The sequence below is a fragment of the Phyllobates terribilis genome, unplaced genomic scaffold (genome assembly GCF_046119375.1).
Source record: "Phyllobates terribilis strain yellow unplaced genomic scaffold, ASM4611937v1 Scaffold_10__3_contigs__length_209671492, whole genome shotgun sequence".
Lineage (NCBI taxonomy): Eukaryota > Metazoa > Chordata > Amphibia > Anura > Dendrobatidae > Phyllobates > Phyllobates terribilis.
The window spans coordinates 208154552-208174077 of record NW_027362770.1 but is presented as its reverse complement, the minus strand read 5'-3'; the positions used below and the strand labels follow the sequence as shown (position 1 = coordinate 208174077).

General features: G+C 47.6%; 1 protein-coding gene across 4 annotated transcripts in view; it reads right to left on the bottom strand.

Annotated features, from left to right (window-relative positions):
• The window catches only part of RERG (RAS like estrogen regulated growth inhibitor), a 403944-nt gene that overhangs the window by 148562 nt on the left and 235856 nt on the right, over positions 1–19526 (bottom strand). For all 4 annotated transcript variants that reach the window (XM_073650605.1, XM_073650604.1, XM_073650603.1 and 1 more), the window contains exon 4: positions 8706–8779. In XM_073650605.1, coding sequence (XP_073506706.1) covers positions 8706–8779 — 74 coding nt within the window. The remainder of the gene's footprint in view (positions 1–8705; positions 8780–19526) is intronic.

Here is a 19526-nt window from a genome sequence, read left to right as displayed (position 1 = left end):
GCCTAAAGCAGCGCATGTAAAAAAAAAAAAAAATGACGTGCATATTTTTTTGTAATATTAAAAAAGCATTAAAAAACGTGGCTTCACATCTGCACCAAAAACAGTGAAAAGGCATAGAAGAAATGCGGAGAAGATTGTTATTGCGTTATGTGGTGCGGACACCTGCAGAAAACGTGCAGAAAAATAATGTAGTATTTGCGCTACGTGTGAACACAGCCTTAACGTTACTTTTTTATTCCATTTTTTATGGGTTTAATAAAGAAAATAATATATCACGCCATTTACATCATCATATATCCTCTGATCGCTTTGTTGTACGGATTGTTACAATTACAGTTATACCAAACGTCCGTGTTATTTGCAGATTTGTGATCTTTATTTTTTAAAGTGCAATGAAAATAACATTATTGTAATTGGTTTTCATTAGTTTTTGCAATTTTTTAGGAAAATGTTGCTAACAAAAGCTTTAAATCAATCCACAGAAAAAAACTCCCACTCAGCGCCGTCATCTGTTAACGGAAATATAGGGCTTCAACGTTACTGGAAGTAAAAAGACTCTGGAAAAGTGAAATGGCTCCTCGTCCCCCAAAAGAAACTCAGCAAATTGTGCGCTTCCCAATCCAAATGCCCCCTCCCTTCTGAGCCCCAGTGTTCCTAAATAGCAATTAGCGTCCACATGTTTGGCTTTTCTGTAGCAATGAGATCCTGCCTAATTTATAGGTTCATGTCTCCAGGAGCATAAGCTGGGCATAACGTACTGGTTACTACAACGTACTGGTAACTACAATGTACTGGTCACTACAAAGTACTGGTCACTACAATGGCAGTTTGCAATTTTCAGTCAGCAACATCCATTGCTGCTTGCTTCTGGAAAAGACCCATGGAGTCAAAATCATCACTACATCTGCAGATAAATTCTCAAAGGGGTATAATTTCCAAAATGGGGTCACTTAGGGGGGTATTCTGCTATTCTAGCACTTAAGAGCTCTGTATATGGAGTCTGCATACTATTCTTGCAAAATCTGTGCTCCAGGAGGCAAATAGCGCTTGTCCTTCCGGAGTCTCACCGTGTGGCTAAGCAGTACTGTACAGCCACATATAGGGTATTTCTACATTCAGAAGAAATTGTGGGACAAATTATGGTGACATTTTTTACCCATTTCCTAATTTGTTTTAACCCCAGATTTTACATTTTCATACAATTTTTTTCTTTACTCCTCAATGGTGTAAAATTCTGTGACCCACCTGTGGTGTTAATATGATCACTGCACCCCTAGATGAATTCATTGAGAGGTGTAGTTTGTAAAATGGGGTCTCTTATGTTGGGTGGGGGGGGGTTTCTGCTGTTCTGACACCTCAAGGCTCTGCCAATGTGACATGGCACCCTCAAACCAGCCCAGCCAAATCTGAACTCCAATATGGTACTTCTTCCCTTCTGAACTTTGCACTATGTCTCAAAAGTAGTTTTTGACTAGATATGGGGTATTGGCGTACACAGGAGAAATTGAACAACCAATTTTGGGGTCCTTTTTCTGCTGCTATCCTTGTGAAAATGAAAAAATTTGGGGCTAAAACAAAATTTTTTAGGGCAAAAATATATTTGTTGGCTAAGTGCCCACGATGCAGAAATGCTCTGGATTTTTCCAAAAAAGTCAAATGGCGCTCATTCCCTTCTGAGCCCTGCCGTGCGCCCAAACAGTGTTTTTCCCCCACATATTGGTTATCGGCGTGCTCAGGAGAAATCGATCAGTTTGGGGTCTATTTTCTTCTGTTAATTGAAAAACTTGGGTGTGAAGTAAAAAATTTTTGAAAAAAGGTAAAATGTTCATTTTTTTCCTTCCACGTTCCATTAATGCCCGTGAAGCACCGGAAGGGTTATTAAACTTATTGAATGTGGTTTTGAGCACCTTGAGGGGTGCAGTTTTTAGAATGGTGTCACTTTTGGGTATTTTCTGTCAAGGAGACCCCTCAAAGTGACTTCAAATGTGATGTGGTCCCTAAAAAATGGTTTTGTAAATTTTGTTGGAAAAATGAGAAATCGCTGGTCAACTTTTAACCCTTATAGCTTCCTAAAAAAAAAAAAAATTCTGTTTCAAAAATTGTGCTGATGTGAAGTAGCCACGTGGGAAATGTTATTTATTAACTATTTTTTGTGACATATCGCTCTGATTTAAGGGCATGAAAATTAAAAGTTTGAAAAATTAAAAATTTCCATTTTTTTCACAAATAAACATAAGTCATATCAAAGAAATTTTACCACAATCATGAAGTACAATATGTCACGAAAAAACAATCTCAGAATCAGGGGGATCCATTGAAGCGTCCCAGAGTTATTACCTCATAAAGTGACAGTGGTCAGAATTGTAAAATTTGGCTTGGTCATGAAGGTGAAAATAGGCTCGGGGTTGAAAGGGTTAATATTCGGTTGCGCCCTGTGGAGTAAATCCCTGCGATCAGTCGCTTCCTATAACCATCAGCTTCTTCCTCCTCAGCTGGATCTTGGACTCTTCTTAGAATCTGCTCCAGGTCTCATATATGAAGGCGTCTTCTCCCAACAGCAATTGTAAGATTTCTCCACAGGGGATCAATGGGATTTAGATCCAGACTCATTGCTGCCACTTCAGAACTCTCCAGCGCTTTGTTTCTATCCATTTCTGGGGGCTTCTTGAAGTATGTTTGGGGTCATTGTCCTGCTGGTAGACCCATGTCCTAGGACGCTTTCTGATACTGGGCACTACATTGCCACCCAAAATCCTTTATTAATCTTCAGATTTCATGATGCCTTGTACACAGTCAAGGCCCCCAGTGCCAGAGGCAGCAAAACAATCCCAAAACATCTTTGAGCCTCCAGCATATCTGACTGTGGGTGCTGTGTTCTTTTCTTTGGAGGCCTCATTCTGTTTTCGGTAAACAGTAAAATGATATGCTTTACCAAAAAGCTCTATCTTGGTCTCATCTGTCCAAAAGATGCTTTCCCAGAAAGATTTTGGCTTACTAACATACATTTTGGCAAATGGCAGTCTAGCTTGTTTCCTGTATGTCTCTGTATCAGCAGTGGGTCCTCCTGGGTCTACTGCCATTGCGTTTCATTTCATTCACATTTGGACAAATAGTTTGCACTGAGACTGATGCACCCTGACCCTGAAGGACAGCTTGACTTTCTTTGGAACTTGATTTGACCTACTTATCCACCATCTGGACTATCCTGCGTTGCAACCTTTAATCAATTTTTCTCTGCTGTCCACATCCAGAGATATTATCTACAGTGCTTGGGTTGTAAACTTCTAGATTATGTTGCATACCATGCACAAAGGAACATCAAGATCTCTGGAGATTGTTGATACTGTTCAACAATTTTGGTTCCCAAGTTCACAGACAGTTCTCTTTTCCTCTTTCTGTTCTCCGTGCTTAGTGTGGCACACACAGACACACAATGCAAAGATCAACTTCTCCCCTTTTTATCTGATTTTAGGTGTGATTTTCATATTGCCCACACCTGATATTTGCCACAGGTTAGTCTGAATTTTGTTTACCCACAATTTCGGAAAGGTGGAACAGTTTTGTCCGGCCCATTTTAGTATGAAATTATGTCCAATTTACCTTTTTTTCTCAGTTTTTTTGTGTTGTTCCAATACACACAAATGAAATAAACATGTGTATAACAAAACATGTGTAATTGCAATAATTTTCTGGGAGCAATGTTTCATTTTCTGAAACAATTTCAAGGGTGTCAACACTTTCGGCCATGACTGTATATAAATGCACTGGTGTATAGAGATGTAGCTCCATGCACCATAACAATCTGTCTGTAATGTCAAAATGTGCACTGCACATCCAAGTACAGAACATTCTCCTCGGCATCTCAGTGCAGCCGGTGGCTCATAGCTTTTTCTACTGCCTACAATGATGCAGGTTGGGTGTTTGAATCCCGGTGAGATTACAGCTCAAAAAAACATAAAAAAATGGTATATTTAATAAAATATGAACATATGCAGAGCAGAGAAATGCTGGCCCCACCCACTTGGAGCAGGATAAGGAGGTACAGAGCAATGAAGACTGCAGAAGAGAAGACATTGCTCAGATTGAGTGGAAGTCGGGCCATAGCACTGACCTCCTGGAACAGCTCTCTCAAATTGGGACAGCCCCACTGGGTCCGGGACAGCCCCACTGGGTCCGGGACAGCCCCACTCGGTCCGGGACAGCTGGGAGCCACACTGATGATTCTAATAAATGTTGAAATCTGCAACGTAACTCAGTGATGGTGCATTCCCCCCTGCACCTCTCAAGTACAAAATCAGCCCCGATAAGGCTTCCTGTCCTCCACATTTACAGGGGTGAGGGGTGGTGTAACATGGTTATGTCATGCAGTGGGCATTAACAAGTACACAACACTGGCAGACTGGCCTGAGGGGGACAATCTGGATTGAGCTTGGAGGAGTACCTCTCCTGGAGATGATCACCCAGAGGGAGCCATATTAAATATTAGGCTCATGTTTCTGGTTGATGCTGGGAGACTTTCTTGTTGGGGAAGAGTGCTCAGGGGTCTGCTGACAGATTTTTGTTATTTCGATTATCAATATTACAGTTGAGCATCACATGGATCGTATGTCCAGTATGAAGAAACCTCCACCATTTCTCTCACAATCCTTATGCTGTTATTGGTTCTATGTCATTATTCTATTATACATTTACTGTCGGTAGTCATTTAATTGCATCTGCAGAGTTACTCGTACCACCACGCAGCAGAACTCACCAGATGAGCCGAGCTCACCACTACCACCATCTGTCTTGCCTTATCATGGCAGAGGTGGTTCACTGGGCTGAAACAACCTCCGAAGTCAAAGACCACTGTGAGCTAAATATGTCTTTCACTGCTGAAATTAAAGGGTGAGGTGACTGAGGAATCTGGTGCCCCCAGAAAACAAGCAGTATCGAGCAGTATCGAGCAGTATTGAGCAGTATTGAGCAGTATCGAGCAGTATCGAGCAGTATCGAGCAGTATTGAGCAGTATCGAGCAGTACCGAGCAGTATCGAGCAGTATTGAGCAGTATCGAGCAGTATTGAGCAGTATTGAGCAGTATTGAGCAGTATCGAGCAGTACCGAGCAGTATCGAGCAGTATTGAGCAGTATCGAGCAGTATTGAGCAGTATTGAGCAGTATCGAGCAGTACCGAGCAGTATCGAGCAGTATCGAGCAGTACCGAGCAGTACCGAGCAGTATCGAGCAGTATCGAGCAGTATCGAGCAGTACTGAGCAGTACGGAAGCAGTATCGAGCAGTATCGAGCAGTATCGAGCAGTACCGAGCAGTATCGAGCAGTACTGAGCAGTATCGAGCAGTACCGAGCAGTATCGAGCAGTACTGAGCAGTACGGAAGCAGTATCGAGCAATATCGAGCAGTATCGAGCAGTACCGAGCAGTATCGAGCAGTATCGAGCAGTACTGAGCAGTACCGAGCAGTACTGAGCAGTATCGAGCAGTATCGAGCAGTACCGAGCAGTACTGAGCAGTACTGAGCAGTATCGAGCAGTACTGAGCAGTATCGAGCAGTACTGAGCAGTATCGAGCAGTACGGAAGCAGTATCGAGCAATATCGAGCAGTATCGAGCAGTATCGAGCAGTATCGAGCAGTACCGAGCAGTACCGAGCAGTATCGAGCAGTATCGAGCAGTATTGAGCAGTATTGAGCAGTATCGAGCAGTATTGAGCAGTATTGAGCAGTATCGAGCAGTACCGAGCAGTATCGAGCAGTATCGAGCAGTATCGAGCAGTATTGAGCAGTATTGAGCAGTATTGAGCAGTATCGAGCAGTACCGAGCAGTATCGAGCAGTATTGAGCAGTATCGAGCAGTATTGAGCAGTATTGAGCGGTATCGAGCAGTACTGAGCAGTATCGAGCAGTATCGAGCAGTACCGAGCAGTACTGAGCAGTACTGAGCAGTATCGAGCAGTACTGAGCAGTATCGAGCAGTATCGAGCAGTACCGAGCAGTACTGAGCAGTACTGAGCAGTATCGAGCAGTACTGAGCAGTATCGAGCAGTACTGAGCAGTATCGAGCAGTACGGAAGCAGTATCGAGCAATATCGAGCAGTACCGAGCAGTATCGAGCAGTATCGAGCAGTACCGAGCAGTACCGAGCAGTATCGAGCAGTATCGAGCAGTATTGAGCAGTATTGAGCAGTATCGAGCAGTATTGAGCAGTATTGAGCAGTATCGAGCAGTACCGAGCAGTATCGAGCAGTATCGAGCAGTATTGAGCAGTATTGAGCAGTATTGAGCAGTATCGAGCAGTATCGAGCAGTACCGAGCAGTATCGAGCAGTATCGAGCAGTATCGAGCAGTATTGAGCAGTATTGAGCAGTATCGAGCAGTACCGAGCAGTATCGAGCAGTATCGAGCAGTACCGAGCAGTACCGAGCAGTATCGAGCAGTATCGAGCAGTATCGAGCAGTACTGAGCAGTACGGAAGCAGTATCGAGCAGTATCGAGCAGGATCGAGCAGTACCAAGCAGTATCGAGCAGTACTGAGCAGTATCGAGCAGTACCGAGCAGTATCGAGCAGTACTGAGCAGTACGGAAGCAGTATCGAGCAATATCGAGCAGTATCGAGCAGTACCGAGCAGTATCGAGCAGTATCGAGCAGTACTGAGCAGTACCGAGCAGTACTGAGCAGTATCGAGCAGTATCGAGCAGTACCGAGCAGTACTGAGCAGTACTGAGCAGTATCGAGCAGTACTGAGCAGTATCGAGCAGTACTGAGCAGTATCGAGCAGTACGGAAGCAGTATCGAGCAATATCGAGCAGTATCGAGCAGTACCGAGCAGTATCGAGCAGTACTGAGCAGTATCGAGCAGTACGGAAGCAGTATCGAGCAGTACTGAGCAGTACTGAGCAGTACCGAGCAGTACCGAGCAGTATCGAGCAGTACCGAGCAGTATCGAGCAGTACGGAAACAGTATCGAGCAGTATCGAGCAGTACTGAGCAGTACTGAGCAGTACCGAGCAGTACCGAGCAGTATCGAGCAGTACCGAGCAGTATCGAGCAGTATAGAGCAGTACTGAGCAGTATGGAGCAGTATCGAGCAGTATCGAGCAGTACTGAGCAGTACTGAGCAGTAACGAGCAGTACCGAACAGTACTGAGCAGTATCGAGCAGTACCGAGCAGTACCGAGCAGTATCGAGCAGTACCGAGCAGTATCGAGCAGTACCGAGCAGTATCGCGCAGTACCGAGCAGTATCGAGCAGTACCGAGCAGTACCGAGCAGTATCGAGCAGTACCGAGCAGTATCGAGCAGTACCGAGCAGTATCGCGCAGTACCGAGCAGTATCGAGCAGTACCGAGCAGTACCGAGCAGTACCGAGCAGTATCGAGCAGTACCGAGCAGTATCGAGCAGTACGGAAACAGTATCGAGCAGTACTGAGCAGTACCGAGCAGTACCGAGCAGTATCGAGCAGTACCGAGCAGTATCGAGCAGTATAGAGCAGTACCGAGCAGTATCGAGCAGTATAGAGCAGTACTGAGCAGTATGGAGCAGTATGGAGCAGTATCGAGCAGTATCGAGCAGTACTGAGCAGTACTGAGCAGTAACGAGCAGTACCGAGCAGTACTGAGCAGTATCGAGCAGTACCGAACAGTACCGAGCAGTATCGAGCAGTACCGAGCAGTACCGAGCAGTATCGAGCAGTACCGAGCAGTACCGAGCAGTACCGAGCAGTATCGAGCAGTACCGAGCAGTATCGAGCAGTACCGAGCAGTATCGCGCAGTACCGAGCAGTATCGAGCAGTACCGAGCAGTATCGAGCAGTACCGAGCAGTAACGAGCAGTATCGAGCAGTACCGAGCAGTACCGAGCTGAGGCGGCTTTATTTAAAAAGATGAATAAAAGTACAACGCGTTTTGGCTACATCCAGCCTTAATCAAGTATGAATGAGTTTTGGATGCAGCCTTTCTCCCTATCCACTGCCAGTCACTGACAGGTCTCTTCCAGTCAAGGGCAGCAGGTGGGGAGCAGCTGCCAGGGACCCACCCGTCCGACTAGTCTCCCATGCAGCTCCGTCCCCGGCGGATTCTTCTCTGAAATGCTGCAGTCAATCATACCTGGCTGAGATCATACAGCCAGCGCCTGACACGTGCTGTCCACGGATCAAGCCACATGTGTCACCTGTCAGATTCACGTTAAGTAGTAGGCCACAACAATTGACGGAACATGGTTGCTGTTCCCAAAGACATTGCTTAATCTCTGCTGCATCAGTAGCTCCAGAGAAATATTCTGCCCTGAAAGAGACATCATCATAACTCACAAAGCCAAGAGACAGCCGGGGTGGTCTAAAACTATCCACCACCGGCCTGGAGTAGTGGAGAGGTGGTCTCTAAAGTCATGGCCCACCGCTCACAATCTGGAGTTGTGATGCATCCTGGGAGGATGACGACAATAAAATGTGGCTTCAATGTCTTATATTCGAGGTATTATTCTGCTCAGGAAAAACATGAGGTTGACCTCTGCAGATCTATGTAGGCAAACACCGTCCGTCACGCGGAGTCTCACCTTCTATTGGTTATCTTCAGAGTCGGCTTTCAATCATTTTCTTCTTTAATACAAATATAAAAAAATATAATGGATTTCTCCACAAAGTTGTTAGGTAAAACTTTGGGCTTTGAAGCAATAAATTCAGTTGATAAGACGGATGATGGATATTTTACCTGACCAGCGGTGTCCAGCAGCTCCATCGTAACCGCTTCGTCGTCTATAGTTGTCTGATGGCGGTACGTAGACTCTGATGGGGAGAAAATGCTGTGAATGACAGGCGTCTCCCAAATATGAGGCAAATGATATACGCGTCTCAGTGCATCATCAAATGAGTCTTAGAACTACTCACCCCGCGAAAAATGGAGATGACCCTCCAAATCACAGCACAAACACTACACAAATGAGTCTTACAACTGCTCACCCCGAGAAAAATGGAGATGACCCTCCAAATCACAGCACAAACACTACACAGATGAGTGTGATTTATGTCTCTAGCATCCATCATTATAAAGTCAAACATCACAAATTGCAGATTATAGCAGACCAGTTCTCTAGTCTTTGGTCAAACCTTGGCTTTGGTTGCGGACTGTGACTCCAGCTGATTTTATTACACAATGTTACAGGGAAAATCAATCTAATGTCCAGTCTCAATGAGGTCAGTACGAGTCCTGCCTTAATGAAATTATTGACCTGCCCCGGCTCCAGCTCTGGGCTTTGACTCTTCTATAACCTACGGCTACCTCCCTCTCTGCCAGGGCACGACGGTGACTATGATAACCCAGCGTCCTCTTCTGTTGTCATCATCCAAGAGTTTGGGCGGCCGGCTCAGATTCCTATCTGTCGGCTGCATATTCAGATACACTGCAGCAATGTGTTTGCCAGGAGTAAACCGCACTTCCCAATCGGCTATTCAGCTGCTCATATGTGCTAGTCAGCATCCAGGTGCTACTACCTAAAGAACCCTGCTGTTCCTATGTGTTTTCAACTCTACGACAACCAGGTGCCTAACCAACTCTGCTATTCCTGTGCGCTATCCTCACTTCGGCAACAAGGAGCCTGATTTTCAACTCTACAGGTACACACAGGCCATCGGGCTTGTACTGCTCCACTGTATCATGTGGTTTCTGACCTTAGAGACTCAACCTTCCTAGGTGAGCCCAAAACAAATGACATCACAACAGAACTGTGTCGAGCCTCAATGACATCAACACAGAACTGTGCCAAGCCTCAATGACATCAGCACAGTACTGTGCCAAGCCTCAATGACATCAGCACAGTACTGTGCCAAGCCTCAATGACATCAGCACAGTACTGTGCCAAGCCTCAATGACATCAGCACAGTACTGTGCCAAGCCTCAATGACATCAGCACAGTACTGTGCCAAGCCTCAATGACATCAGCACAGAACTGTGGCAAGCCTCAATGACATCAGTGCAGAACTGTGCCAAGCCTCAATGACATCAGCGCAGAACTGTGCCAAGCCTCAATGACATCAGCACAGAACTGTGCCAAGCCTCAATGACATCAGCACAGAACTGTGCCAAGCCTCAATGACATCAGCACAGAACTGTGCCAAGCCTCAATGACATCAGCACAGAACTGTGCCAAGCCTCAATGACATCAGTACAGAACTGTGCTAAGCCTCAATGACATCAGCACAGAACTGTGCCGAGCCTCAATGACATCAGCACAGAACTGTGCCGAGCCTCAATGACATCAGCACAGAACTGTGCCAAGCCTCAATGACATCAGCGCAGAACTGTGCCAAGCCTCAATGACATCAGCGCAGAACTGTGCCAAGCCTCAATGACATCAGCACAGAACTGTGCCAAGCCTCAATGACATCAGCACAGAACTGTGCCAAGCCTCAATGACATCAGCACAGAACTGTGCCAAGCCTCAATGACATCAGCACAGAACTGTGCCAAGCCTCAATGACATCAGCACAGAACTGTGCCAAGCCTCAATGACATCAGCACAGAACTGTGCCGAGCCTCAATGACATCAGCACAGAACTGTGCCAAGCCTCAATGACATCAGCACAGAACTGTGCCAAGCCTCAATGACATCAGCACAGAACTGTGCCGAGCCTCAATGACATCAGCACAGTACTGTGCCAAGCCTCAATGACATCAGCACAGAACTGTGCCAAGCCTCAATGACATCAGCACAGAACTGTGCCAAGCCTCAATGACATCAGCACAGAACTGTGCCAAGCCTCAATGACATCAGCACAGAACTGTGCCAAGCCTCAATGACATCAGCACAGAACTGTGCCAAGCCTCAATGACATCAGCACAGAACTGTGCCAAGCCTCAATGACATCAGCACAGAACTGTGCCAAGCCTCAATGACATCAGCACAGAACTGTGCCAAGCCTCAATGACATCAGCACAGAACTGTGCCAAGCCTCAATGACATCAGCACAGAACTGTGCCGAGCCTCAATGACATCAGCACAGAACTGTGCCGAGCCTCAATGACATCAGCACAGAACTGTGCCAAGCCTCAATGACATCAGCGCAGAACTGTGCCAAACCTCAATGACATCAGCGCAGAACTGTGCCAAGCCTCAATGACATCAGCACAGAACTGTGCCAAGCCTCAATGACATCAGCACAGAACTGTGCCAAGCCTCAATGACATCAGCACAGAACTGTGCCGAGCCTCAATGACATCAGCACAGAACTGTGCCGAGCCTCAATGACATCAGCACAGAACTGTGCCAAGCCTCAATGACATCAGCACAGAACTGTGCCAAGCCTCAATGACATCAGCACAGAACTGTGCCAAGCCTCAATGACATCAGCACAGAACTGTGCCAAGCCTCAATGACATCAGCACAGAACTGTGCCAAGCCTCAATGACATCAGCACAGAACTGTGCCAAGCCTCAATGACATCAGCACAGAACTGTGCCAAGCCTCAATGACATCAGCACAGAACTGTGCCAAGCCTCAATGACATCAGCACAGAACTGTGCCAAGCCTCAATGACAACAGCACAGAACTGTGCCGAGTCTCAATGACATCAGCACAGAACTGTGCCGAGCCTCAATGACATCAGCACAGAACTGTGCCGAGCCTCAATGACATCAGCACAGAACTGTGCCAAGCCTCAATGACATCAGTACAGAACTGTGCCAAGCCTCAATGACATCAGCACAGAACTGTGCCAAGCCTCAATGACATCAGCACAGAACTGTGCCAAGCCTCAATGACATCAGCACAGAACTGTGCCAAGCCTCAATGACATCAGTACAGAACTGTGCCGAGCATCAATGACATCAGCACAGAACTGTGCCAAGCCTCAATGACATCAGCACAGAACTGTGCCAAGCCTCAATGACATCAGCACAGAACTGTGCCAAGCCTCAATGACATCAGCACAGAACTGTGCCAAGCCTCAATGACATCAGCACAGAACTGTGCCAAGCCTCAATGACATCAGCACAGAACTGTGCCAAGCCTCAATGACATCAGCACAGAACTGTGCCAAGCTTCAATGACATCAGCACAGAACTGTGCCAAGCCTCAATGACATCAGCACAGAACTGTGCCGAGCCTCAATGACATCAGCACAGAACTGTGCCGAGCCTCAATGACACCAGCACAGAACTGTGCCGAGCCTCAATGATATCAGCGCAGAACTGTGCCGAGCCTCAATGACATAAGTACAGAACTGTGCCAACCCTCAATGACATCATCACAGAACTGTGCCAAGCCTCAATGACATCAGCACAGAACTGTGCCGAGCCTCAATGACATCAGCACACAACTGTGCCGAGCCTCAATGACATCATAACAGAACTGTGCCGAGCCTCAATGATATCAGCACAGAACTGTGCCGAGCCTCAATGACATCAGCACACAACTGTGCCGAGCCTCAATGACATCATAACAGAACTGTGCCAAGCCTCAATGACATCAGCACAGAACTGTGCCGAGCCTCAATGACATCAGCACACAACTGTGCCGAGCCTCAATGACATCATAACAGAACTGTGCCGAGCCTCAATGATATCAGCACAGAACTGTGCCAAGCCTCAATGACATCAGCGCAGAACTGTGCCAAGCCTCAATGACATCAGCGCAGAACTGTGCCAAGCCTCAATGACATCAGCACAGAACTGTGCCAAGCCTCAATGACATCAGCACAGAACTGTGCCAAGCCTCAATGACATCAGCACAGAACTGTGCCAAGCCTCAATGACATCAGCACAGAACTGTGCCAAGCCTCAATGACATCAGCACAGAACTGTGCCAAGCCTCAATGACATCAGCACAGAACTGTGCCGAGCCTCAATGACATCAGCACAGAACTGTGCCAAGCCTCAATGACATCAGCACAGAACTGTGCCAAGCCTCAATGACATCAGCACAGAACTGTGCCGAGCCTCAATGACATCAGCACAGTACTGTGCCAAGCCTCAATGACATCAGCACAGAACTGTGCCAAGCCTCAATGACATCAGCACAGAACTGTGCCAAGCCTCAATGACATCAGCACAGAACTGTGCCAAGCCTCAATGACATCAGCACAGAACTGTGCCAAGCCTCAATGACATCAGCACAGAACTGTGCCAAGCCTCAATGACATCAGCGCAGAACTGTGCCAAGCCTCAATGACATCAGCGCAGAACTGTGCCAAGCCTCAATGACATCAGCACAGAACTGTGCCAAGCCTCAATGACATCAGCACAGAACTGTGCCAAGCCTCAATGACATCAGCACAGAACTGTGCCAAGCCTCAATGACATCAGCACAGAACTGTGCCAAGCCTCAATGACATCAGCACAGAACTGTGCCGAGCCTCAATGACATCAGCACAGAACTGTGCCGAGCCTCAATGACATCAGCACAGAACTGTGCCAAGCCTCAATGACATCAGTGCAGAACTGTGCCAAACCTCAATGACATCAGCGCAGAACTGTGCCAAGCCTCAATGACATCAGCACAGAACTGTGCCAAGCCTCAATGACATCAGCACAGAACTGTGCCGAGCCTCAATGACATCAGCACAGAACTGTGCCGAGCCTCAATGACATCAGCACAGAACTGTGCCGAGCCTCAATGACATCAGCACAGAACTGTGCCAAGCCTCAATGACATCAGCACAGAACTGTGCCAAGCCTCAATGACATCAGCACAGAACTGTGCCAAGCCTCAATGACATCAGCACAGAACTGTGCCAAGCCTCAATGACATCAGCACAGAACTGTGCCAAGCCTCAATGACATCAGCACAGAACTGTGCCAAGCCTCAATGACATCAGCACAGAACTGTGCCAAGCCTCAATGACATCAGCACAGAACTGTGCCAAGCCTCAATGACATCAGCACAGAACTGTGCCAAGCCTCAATGACAACAGCACAGAACTGTGCCGAGTCTCAATGACATCAGCACAGAACTGTGCCGAGCCTCAATGACATCAGCACAGAACTGTGCCGAGCCTCAATGACATCAGCACAGAACTGTGCCAAGCCTCAATGACATCAGTACAGAACTGTGCCAAGCCTCAATGACATCAGCACAGAACTGTGCCAAGCCTCAATGACATCAGCACAGAACTGTGCCAAGCCTCAATGACATCAGCACAGAACTGTGCCAAGCCTCAATGACATCAGTACAGAACTGTGCCGAGCATCAATGACATCAGCACAGAACTGTGCCAAGCCTCAATGACATCAGCACAGAACTGTGCCAAGCCTCAATGACATCAGCACAGAACTGTGCCAAGCCTCAATGACATCAGCACAGAACTGTGCCAAGCCTCAATGACATCAGCACAGAACTGTGCCAAGCCTCAATGACATCAGCACAGAACTGTGCCAAGCCTCAATGACATCAGCACAGAACTGTGCCAAGCTTCAATGACATCAGCACAGAACTGTGCCAAGCCTCAATGACATCAGCACAGAACTGTGCCGAGCCTCAATGACATCAGCACAGAACTGTGCCGAGCCTCAATGACACCAGCACAGAACTGTGCCGAGCCTCAATGATATCAGCGCAAAACTGTGCCGAGCCTCAATGACATAAGTACAGAACTGTGCCAACCCTCAAAGACATCATCACAGAACTGTGCCAAGCCTCAATGACATCAGCACAGAACTGTGCCGAGCCTCAATGACATCAGCACACAACTGTGCCGAGCCTCAATGACATCATAACAGAACTGTGCCGAGCCTCAATGATATCAGCACAGAACTGTGCCGAGCCTCAATGACATCAGCACACAACTGTGCCAAGCCACAATGACATCAGTACAGAACTGTGCCAAGCCTCAATGACATCAGTACAGAACTGTGCCAAGCCTCAATGACATCAGCACAGAACAGTGCCAAGCCTCAATGACAACAGCACAGAACTGTGCCAAGTCTCAATGACATCAGCACAGAACTGTGCCGAGCCTCAATGATATCAGCACAGAACTGTGCCAAGCCTCAATGACATCAGCACAAAACTGTGCCAAGCCTCAATGACATCAGCACAGAACTGTGCCAAGCCTCAATGACATCAGCACAATACTGTGCCAAGCCTCAATGACATCAGCGCAAAACTGTGCCAACCCTCAATGACATCAGAACAGAACTGTGCCAAGCCTCAATGACATCAGCACAAAACTGTGCCGAGCCTCAATGACATCAATACAGAACTGTGCCAAGCCTCAATGACATCAGCACAGAACTGTGCCGAGCCTCAATGACATCAGCACAGAACTGTGCCAAGCCTCAACGACATCAGCACAGAACTGTGCCAAGCCTCAATGACATCAGCACAGAACTGTGCCGAGCCTCAATGACATCAGTACAGAACTGTGCCAAGTCTAAATGACATCAGCACAGAACTGTGCCAAGCCTCAATGACATCAGTACAGAACTGTGCCAAGCCTCAATGACATCAGCACAGAACTGTGCCGAGCCTCAATGACATCAGCACAGAACTGTGCCGAGCCTCAATGACATCAGTACAGAACTGTGCCAAGCCTCAATGACATCAGCACAGAACTGTGCCAAGCCTCAATGACATCAGCACAGAACTGTGCCAAGCCTCAATGACATCAGCACAGAACTGTGCCAAGCCTCAATGACATCAGCACAGAACTGTGCCAAGCCTCAATGACATCAGCACAGAACTGTGCCGAGCCTCAATGACATCAGTACAGAACTGTGCCGAGCCTCAATGACATCAGTACAGAACTGTGCCAAGCCTCAATGACATCAGTACAGAACTGTGCCAAGCCTCAATGACATCAGCACAGAACTGTGCCGAGCTTCAATGACATCAGTACAGAACTGTGTCGAGCCTAAATGACATCAGCACAGAACTGTGCCAAGCCTCAATGACATCAGTACAGAACTGTGCCAAGTCTCAATGACATCAGCACAGAATTGTGCCAAGCCACAATGACATCAGCACAGAACTGTGCCAAGCCACAATGACATCAGCACAGAACTGTGCCAAGCCTCAATGACATCAGCACAATACTGTGCCAAGCCTCAATGACATCAGCACAGAACTGTGCCAAGCCTCAATGACAACAGCACAGAACTGTGCCAAGCCTCAATGACATCAGCACAGAACTGTGCCAAGCCTCAATGACAACAGCACAGAACTGTGCCAAGCCTCAATGACATCAGCACAGAACTGTGCCGAGTCTCAATGACATCAGTACAGAGCTGTGCCAAGCCTCAATGACATCAGCACAGAACTGTGCCAAGCCTCAATGACATCAGTACAGAACTGTGCCGAGCCTCAATGATATCAGCACAGAACTGTGCCGAGCCTCAATGACATCAGCACACAACTGTGCCGAGCCTCAATGACATCAGTAGAGAACTGTGCCAAGCCTCAATGACATCAGCACAGAACTGTGCCAAGCCTCAATGACATCAGCACAGAACTGTGCCAAGCCTCAATGACATCAGCACAGAACTGCGCCAAGCCTCAATGACATCAGCACAGAACTGTGCCAAGCCTCAATGACATCAGCACAGAACTGTGCCAAGCCTCAATGACATCAGTACAGAACTGTGCCAAGCCTCAATGACATCAGCACAGAACTGTGCCGAGCCTCAATGACATCAGCGCAGAACTGTGCCGAGCCTCAATGACATCAGCGCAGAACTGTGCCGAACCTCAATGACATCAGTGCAGAACTGTGCCGAGCCTCAATGACATCATCACAGAACTGTGCCGAGCCTCAATGACATCAGCACAGAACTGTGCCGAGCCTCAATGACATAATAACAGAACTGTGCCGAGCCTCAATGATATCAGCACAGAACTGTGCCGAGCCTCAATGACATCAGCACACAACTGTGCCAAGCCACAATGACATCAGTACAGAACTGTGCCAAGCCTCAATGACATCAGTACAGAACTGTGCCAAGACTCAATGACATCAGCACAATACTGTGCCGAGCCTCAATGACATCAGCACAGAACTGTGCCGAGCCTCAATGACATCAGCACAGAACTGTGCCAAGCCTCAATGACATCAGCACAGTACTGTGCCAAGCCTCAATGACATCAGCACAGTACTGTGCCGAGCCTCAATGACATCAGTACAGAACTGTGCCAAGCCTCAATGACATCAGCACAGAACTGTGCCAAGCCTCAATGACATCAGCACAGAACTGTGCCAAGCCTCAATGACATCAGCACAGAACTGTGCCAAGCCTCAATGACATCAGTACAGAACTGTGCCAAGCCTCAATGACATCAGCACAGTACTGTGCCGAGCCTCAATGACATCAGTACAGAACTGTGCCAAGTCTCAATGACATCAGCACAGAACTGTGCCAAGCCTCAATGACATCAGCACAGAACTGTGCCAAGCCTCAATGACATCAGTACAGAACTGTGCCAAGCCTCAATGACATCAGCACAGTACTGTGCTGAGCCTCAATGACATCAGTACAGAACTGTGCCAAGCCTCAATGACATCAGCACAGAACTGTGCCAAGCCTCAATGACATCAGCACAGAACTGTGCCAAGCCTCAATGACATCAGCACAGAACTGTGCCAAGCCTCAATGACATCAGCACAGAACTGTGCCAAACCTCAATGACATCAGCACAGAACTGTGCCAAGTCTCAATGATATCAGCACAAAACTGTGCCAAGCCTCAATGACATCAGCACAGAACTGTGCCAAGCCTCAATGACATCAGCACAAAACTGTGCCAAGCCTCAATGACATCAGTACAGAACTGTACCAAGTCTCAATGACAACAGCACAGAACTGTGCCAAGCCTCAATGACATCAGCACAAAACTGTGCCAAGCCTCAATGACATCAGCACAGAACTGTGCCAAGCCTCAATGACATCAGTACAATACTGTGCCAAGCCTCAATGACATCAGCGCAAAACTGTGCCAAGCCTCAATGACATCAGAACAGAACTGTGCCAAGCCTCAATAACATCAGCACAAAACTGTGCCAAGCCTCAATGACATCAGCACAGAACTGTGCCGAGCCTCAATGACATCAGCACAGAACTGTGCCAAGCCTCAATGACATCAGCACAGAACTGTGCCGAGCCTCAATGACATCAGCGCAAAACTGTGCCGAGCCTCAATGACATCAGAACAGAACTGTGCCAAGCCTCAATGACATCAGCACAAAACTGTGCCAAGCCTCAATGACATCAGCACAGAACTGTGCCGAGCCTCAATGACATCAGCACAGAACTGTGCCAAGCCTCAATGACATCAGCACAGAACTGTGCCGAGCCTCAATGACATCAGCACAGAACTGTGCCAAGCCTCAATGACATCAGCACAGAACTGTGCCAAGCCTCAGTGACATCAGTACAGAACTGTGCCGAGCCTCAATGACATCAGTACAGAACTGTGCCAAGCCTCAATGACATCAGTACAGAACTGTGCCAAGCCTAAATGACATCAGCACAGAACTGTGCCAAGCCTCAATGACATCAGTACAGAACTGTGCCAAGTCTCAATGACATCAGCACAGAATTGTGCCAAGCCACAATGACATCAGCACAGAACTGTGCCAAGCCTCAACGCCATCAGCACAGAACTGTGCCGAGTCTCAATGACATCAGTACAGAGCTGTGCCAAGCCTCAATGACATCAGCAGAGAACTGTGCCAAGCCTCAATGACAACAGCACAGAAATGTGCCAAGCCTCAATGACAACAGCACAGAACTGTGCCAAGCCTCAATGACATCAGCACAGAACTGTGCCAAGCCTCAATGACATCAGCACAGAACTGTGCCGAGTCTCAATGACATCAGTACAGAGCTGTGCCAAGCCTCAATGACATCAGCACAGAACTGTGCCAAGCCTCAATGACATCAGCGCAAAACTGTGCCAAGCCTCAATGACATCAGCGCAAAACTGTGCCGAGCCTCAATGACATCAGAACAGAACTGTGCCAAGCCTCAATGACATCAGCACAAAACTGTGCCAAGCCTCAATGACATCAGCACAGAACTGTGCCGAGCCTCAATGACATCAGCACAGAACTGTGCCAAGCCTCAATGACATTAGCACAGAACTGTGACGAGCCTCAATGACATCAGCACAGAACTGTGCCAAGCCTCAATGACATCAGCACAGAACTGTGCCAAGCCTCAGTGACATCAGTACAGAACTGTGCCGAGCCTCAATGACATCAGTACAGAACTGTGCCAAGCCTCAATGACATCAGTACAGAACTGTGCCAAGCCTAAATGACATCAGCGCAAAACTGTGCCAAGCCTCAATGACATCAGAACAGAACTGTGCCAAGCCTCAATGACATCAGCACAAAACTGTGCCGAGCCTCAATGACATCAGCACAGAACTGTGCCAAGCCTCAATGACATCAGCACAGAACTGTGCCGAGCCTCAATGACATCAGCGCAAAACTGTGCCGAGCCTCAATGACATCAGCGCAAAACTGTGCCGAGCCTCAATGACATCAGAACAGAACTGTGCCAAGCCTCAATGACATCAGCACAAAACTGTGCCAAGCCTCAATGA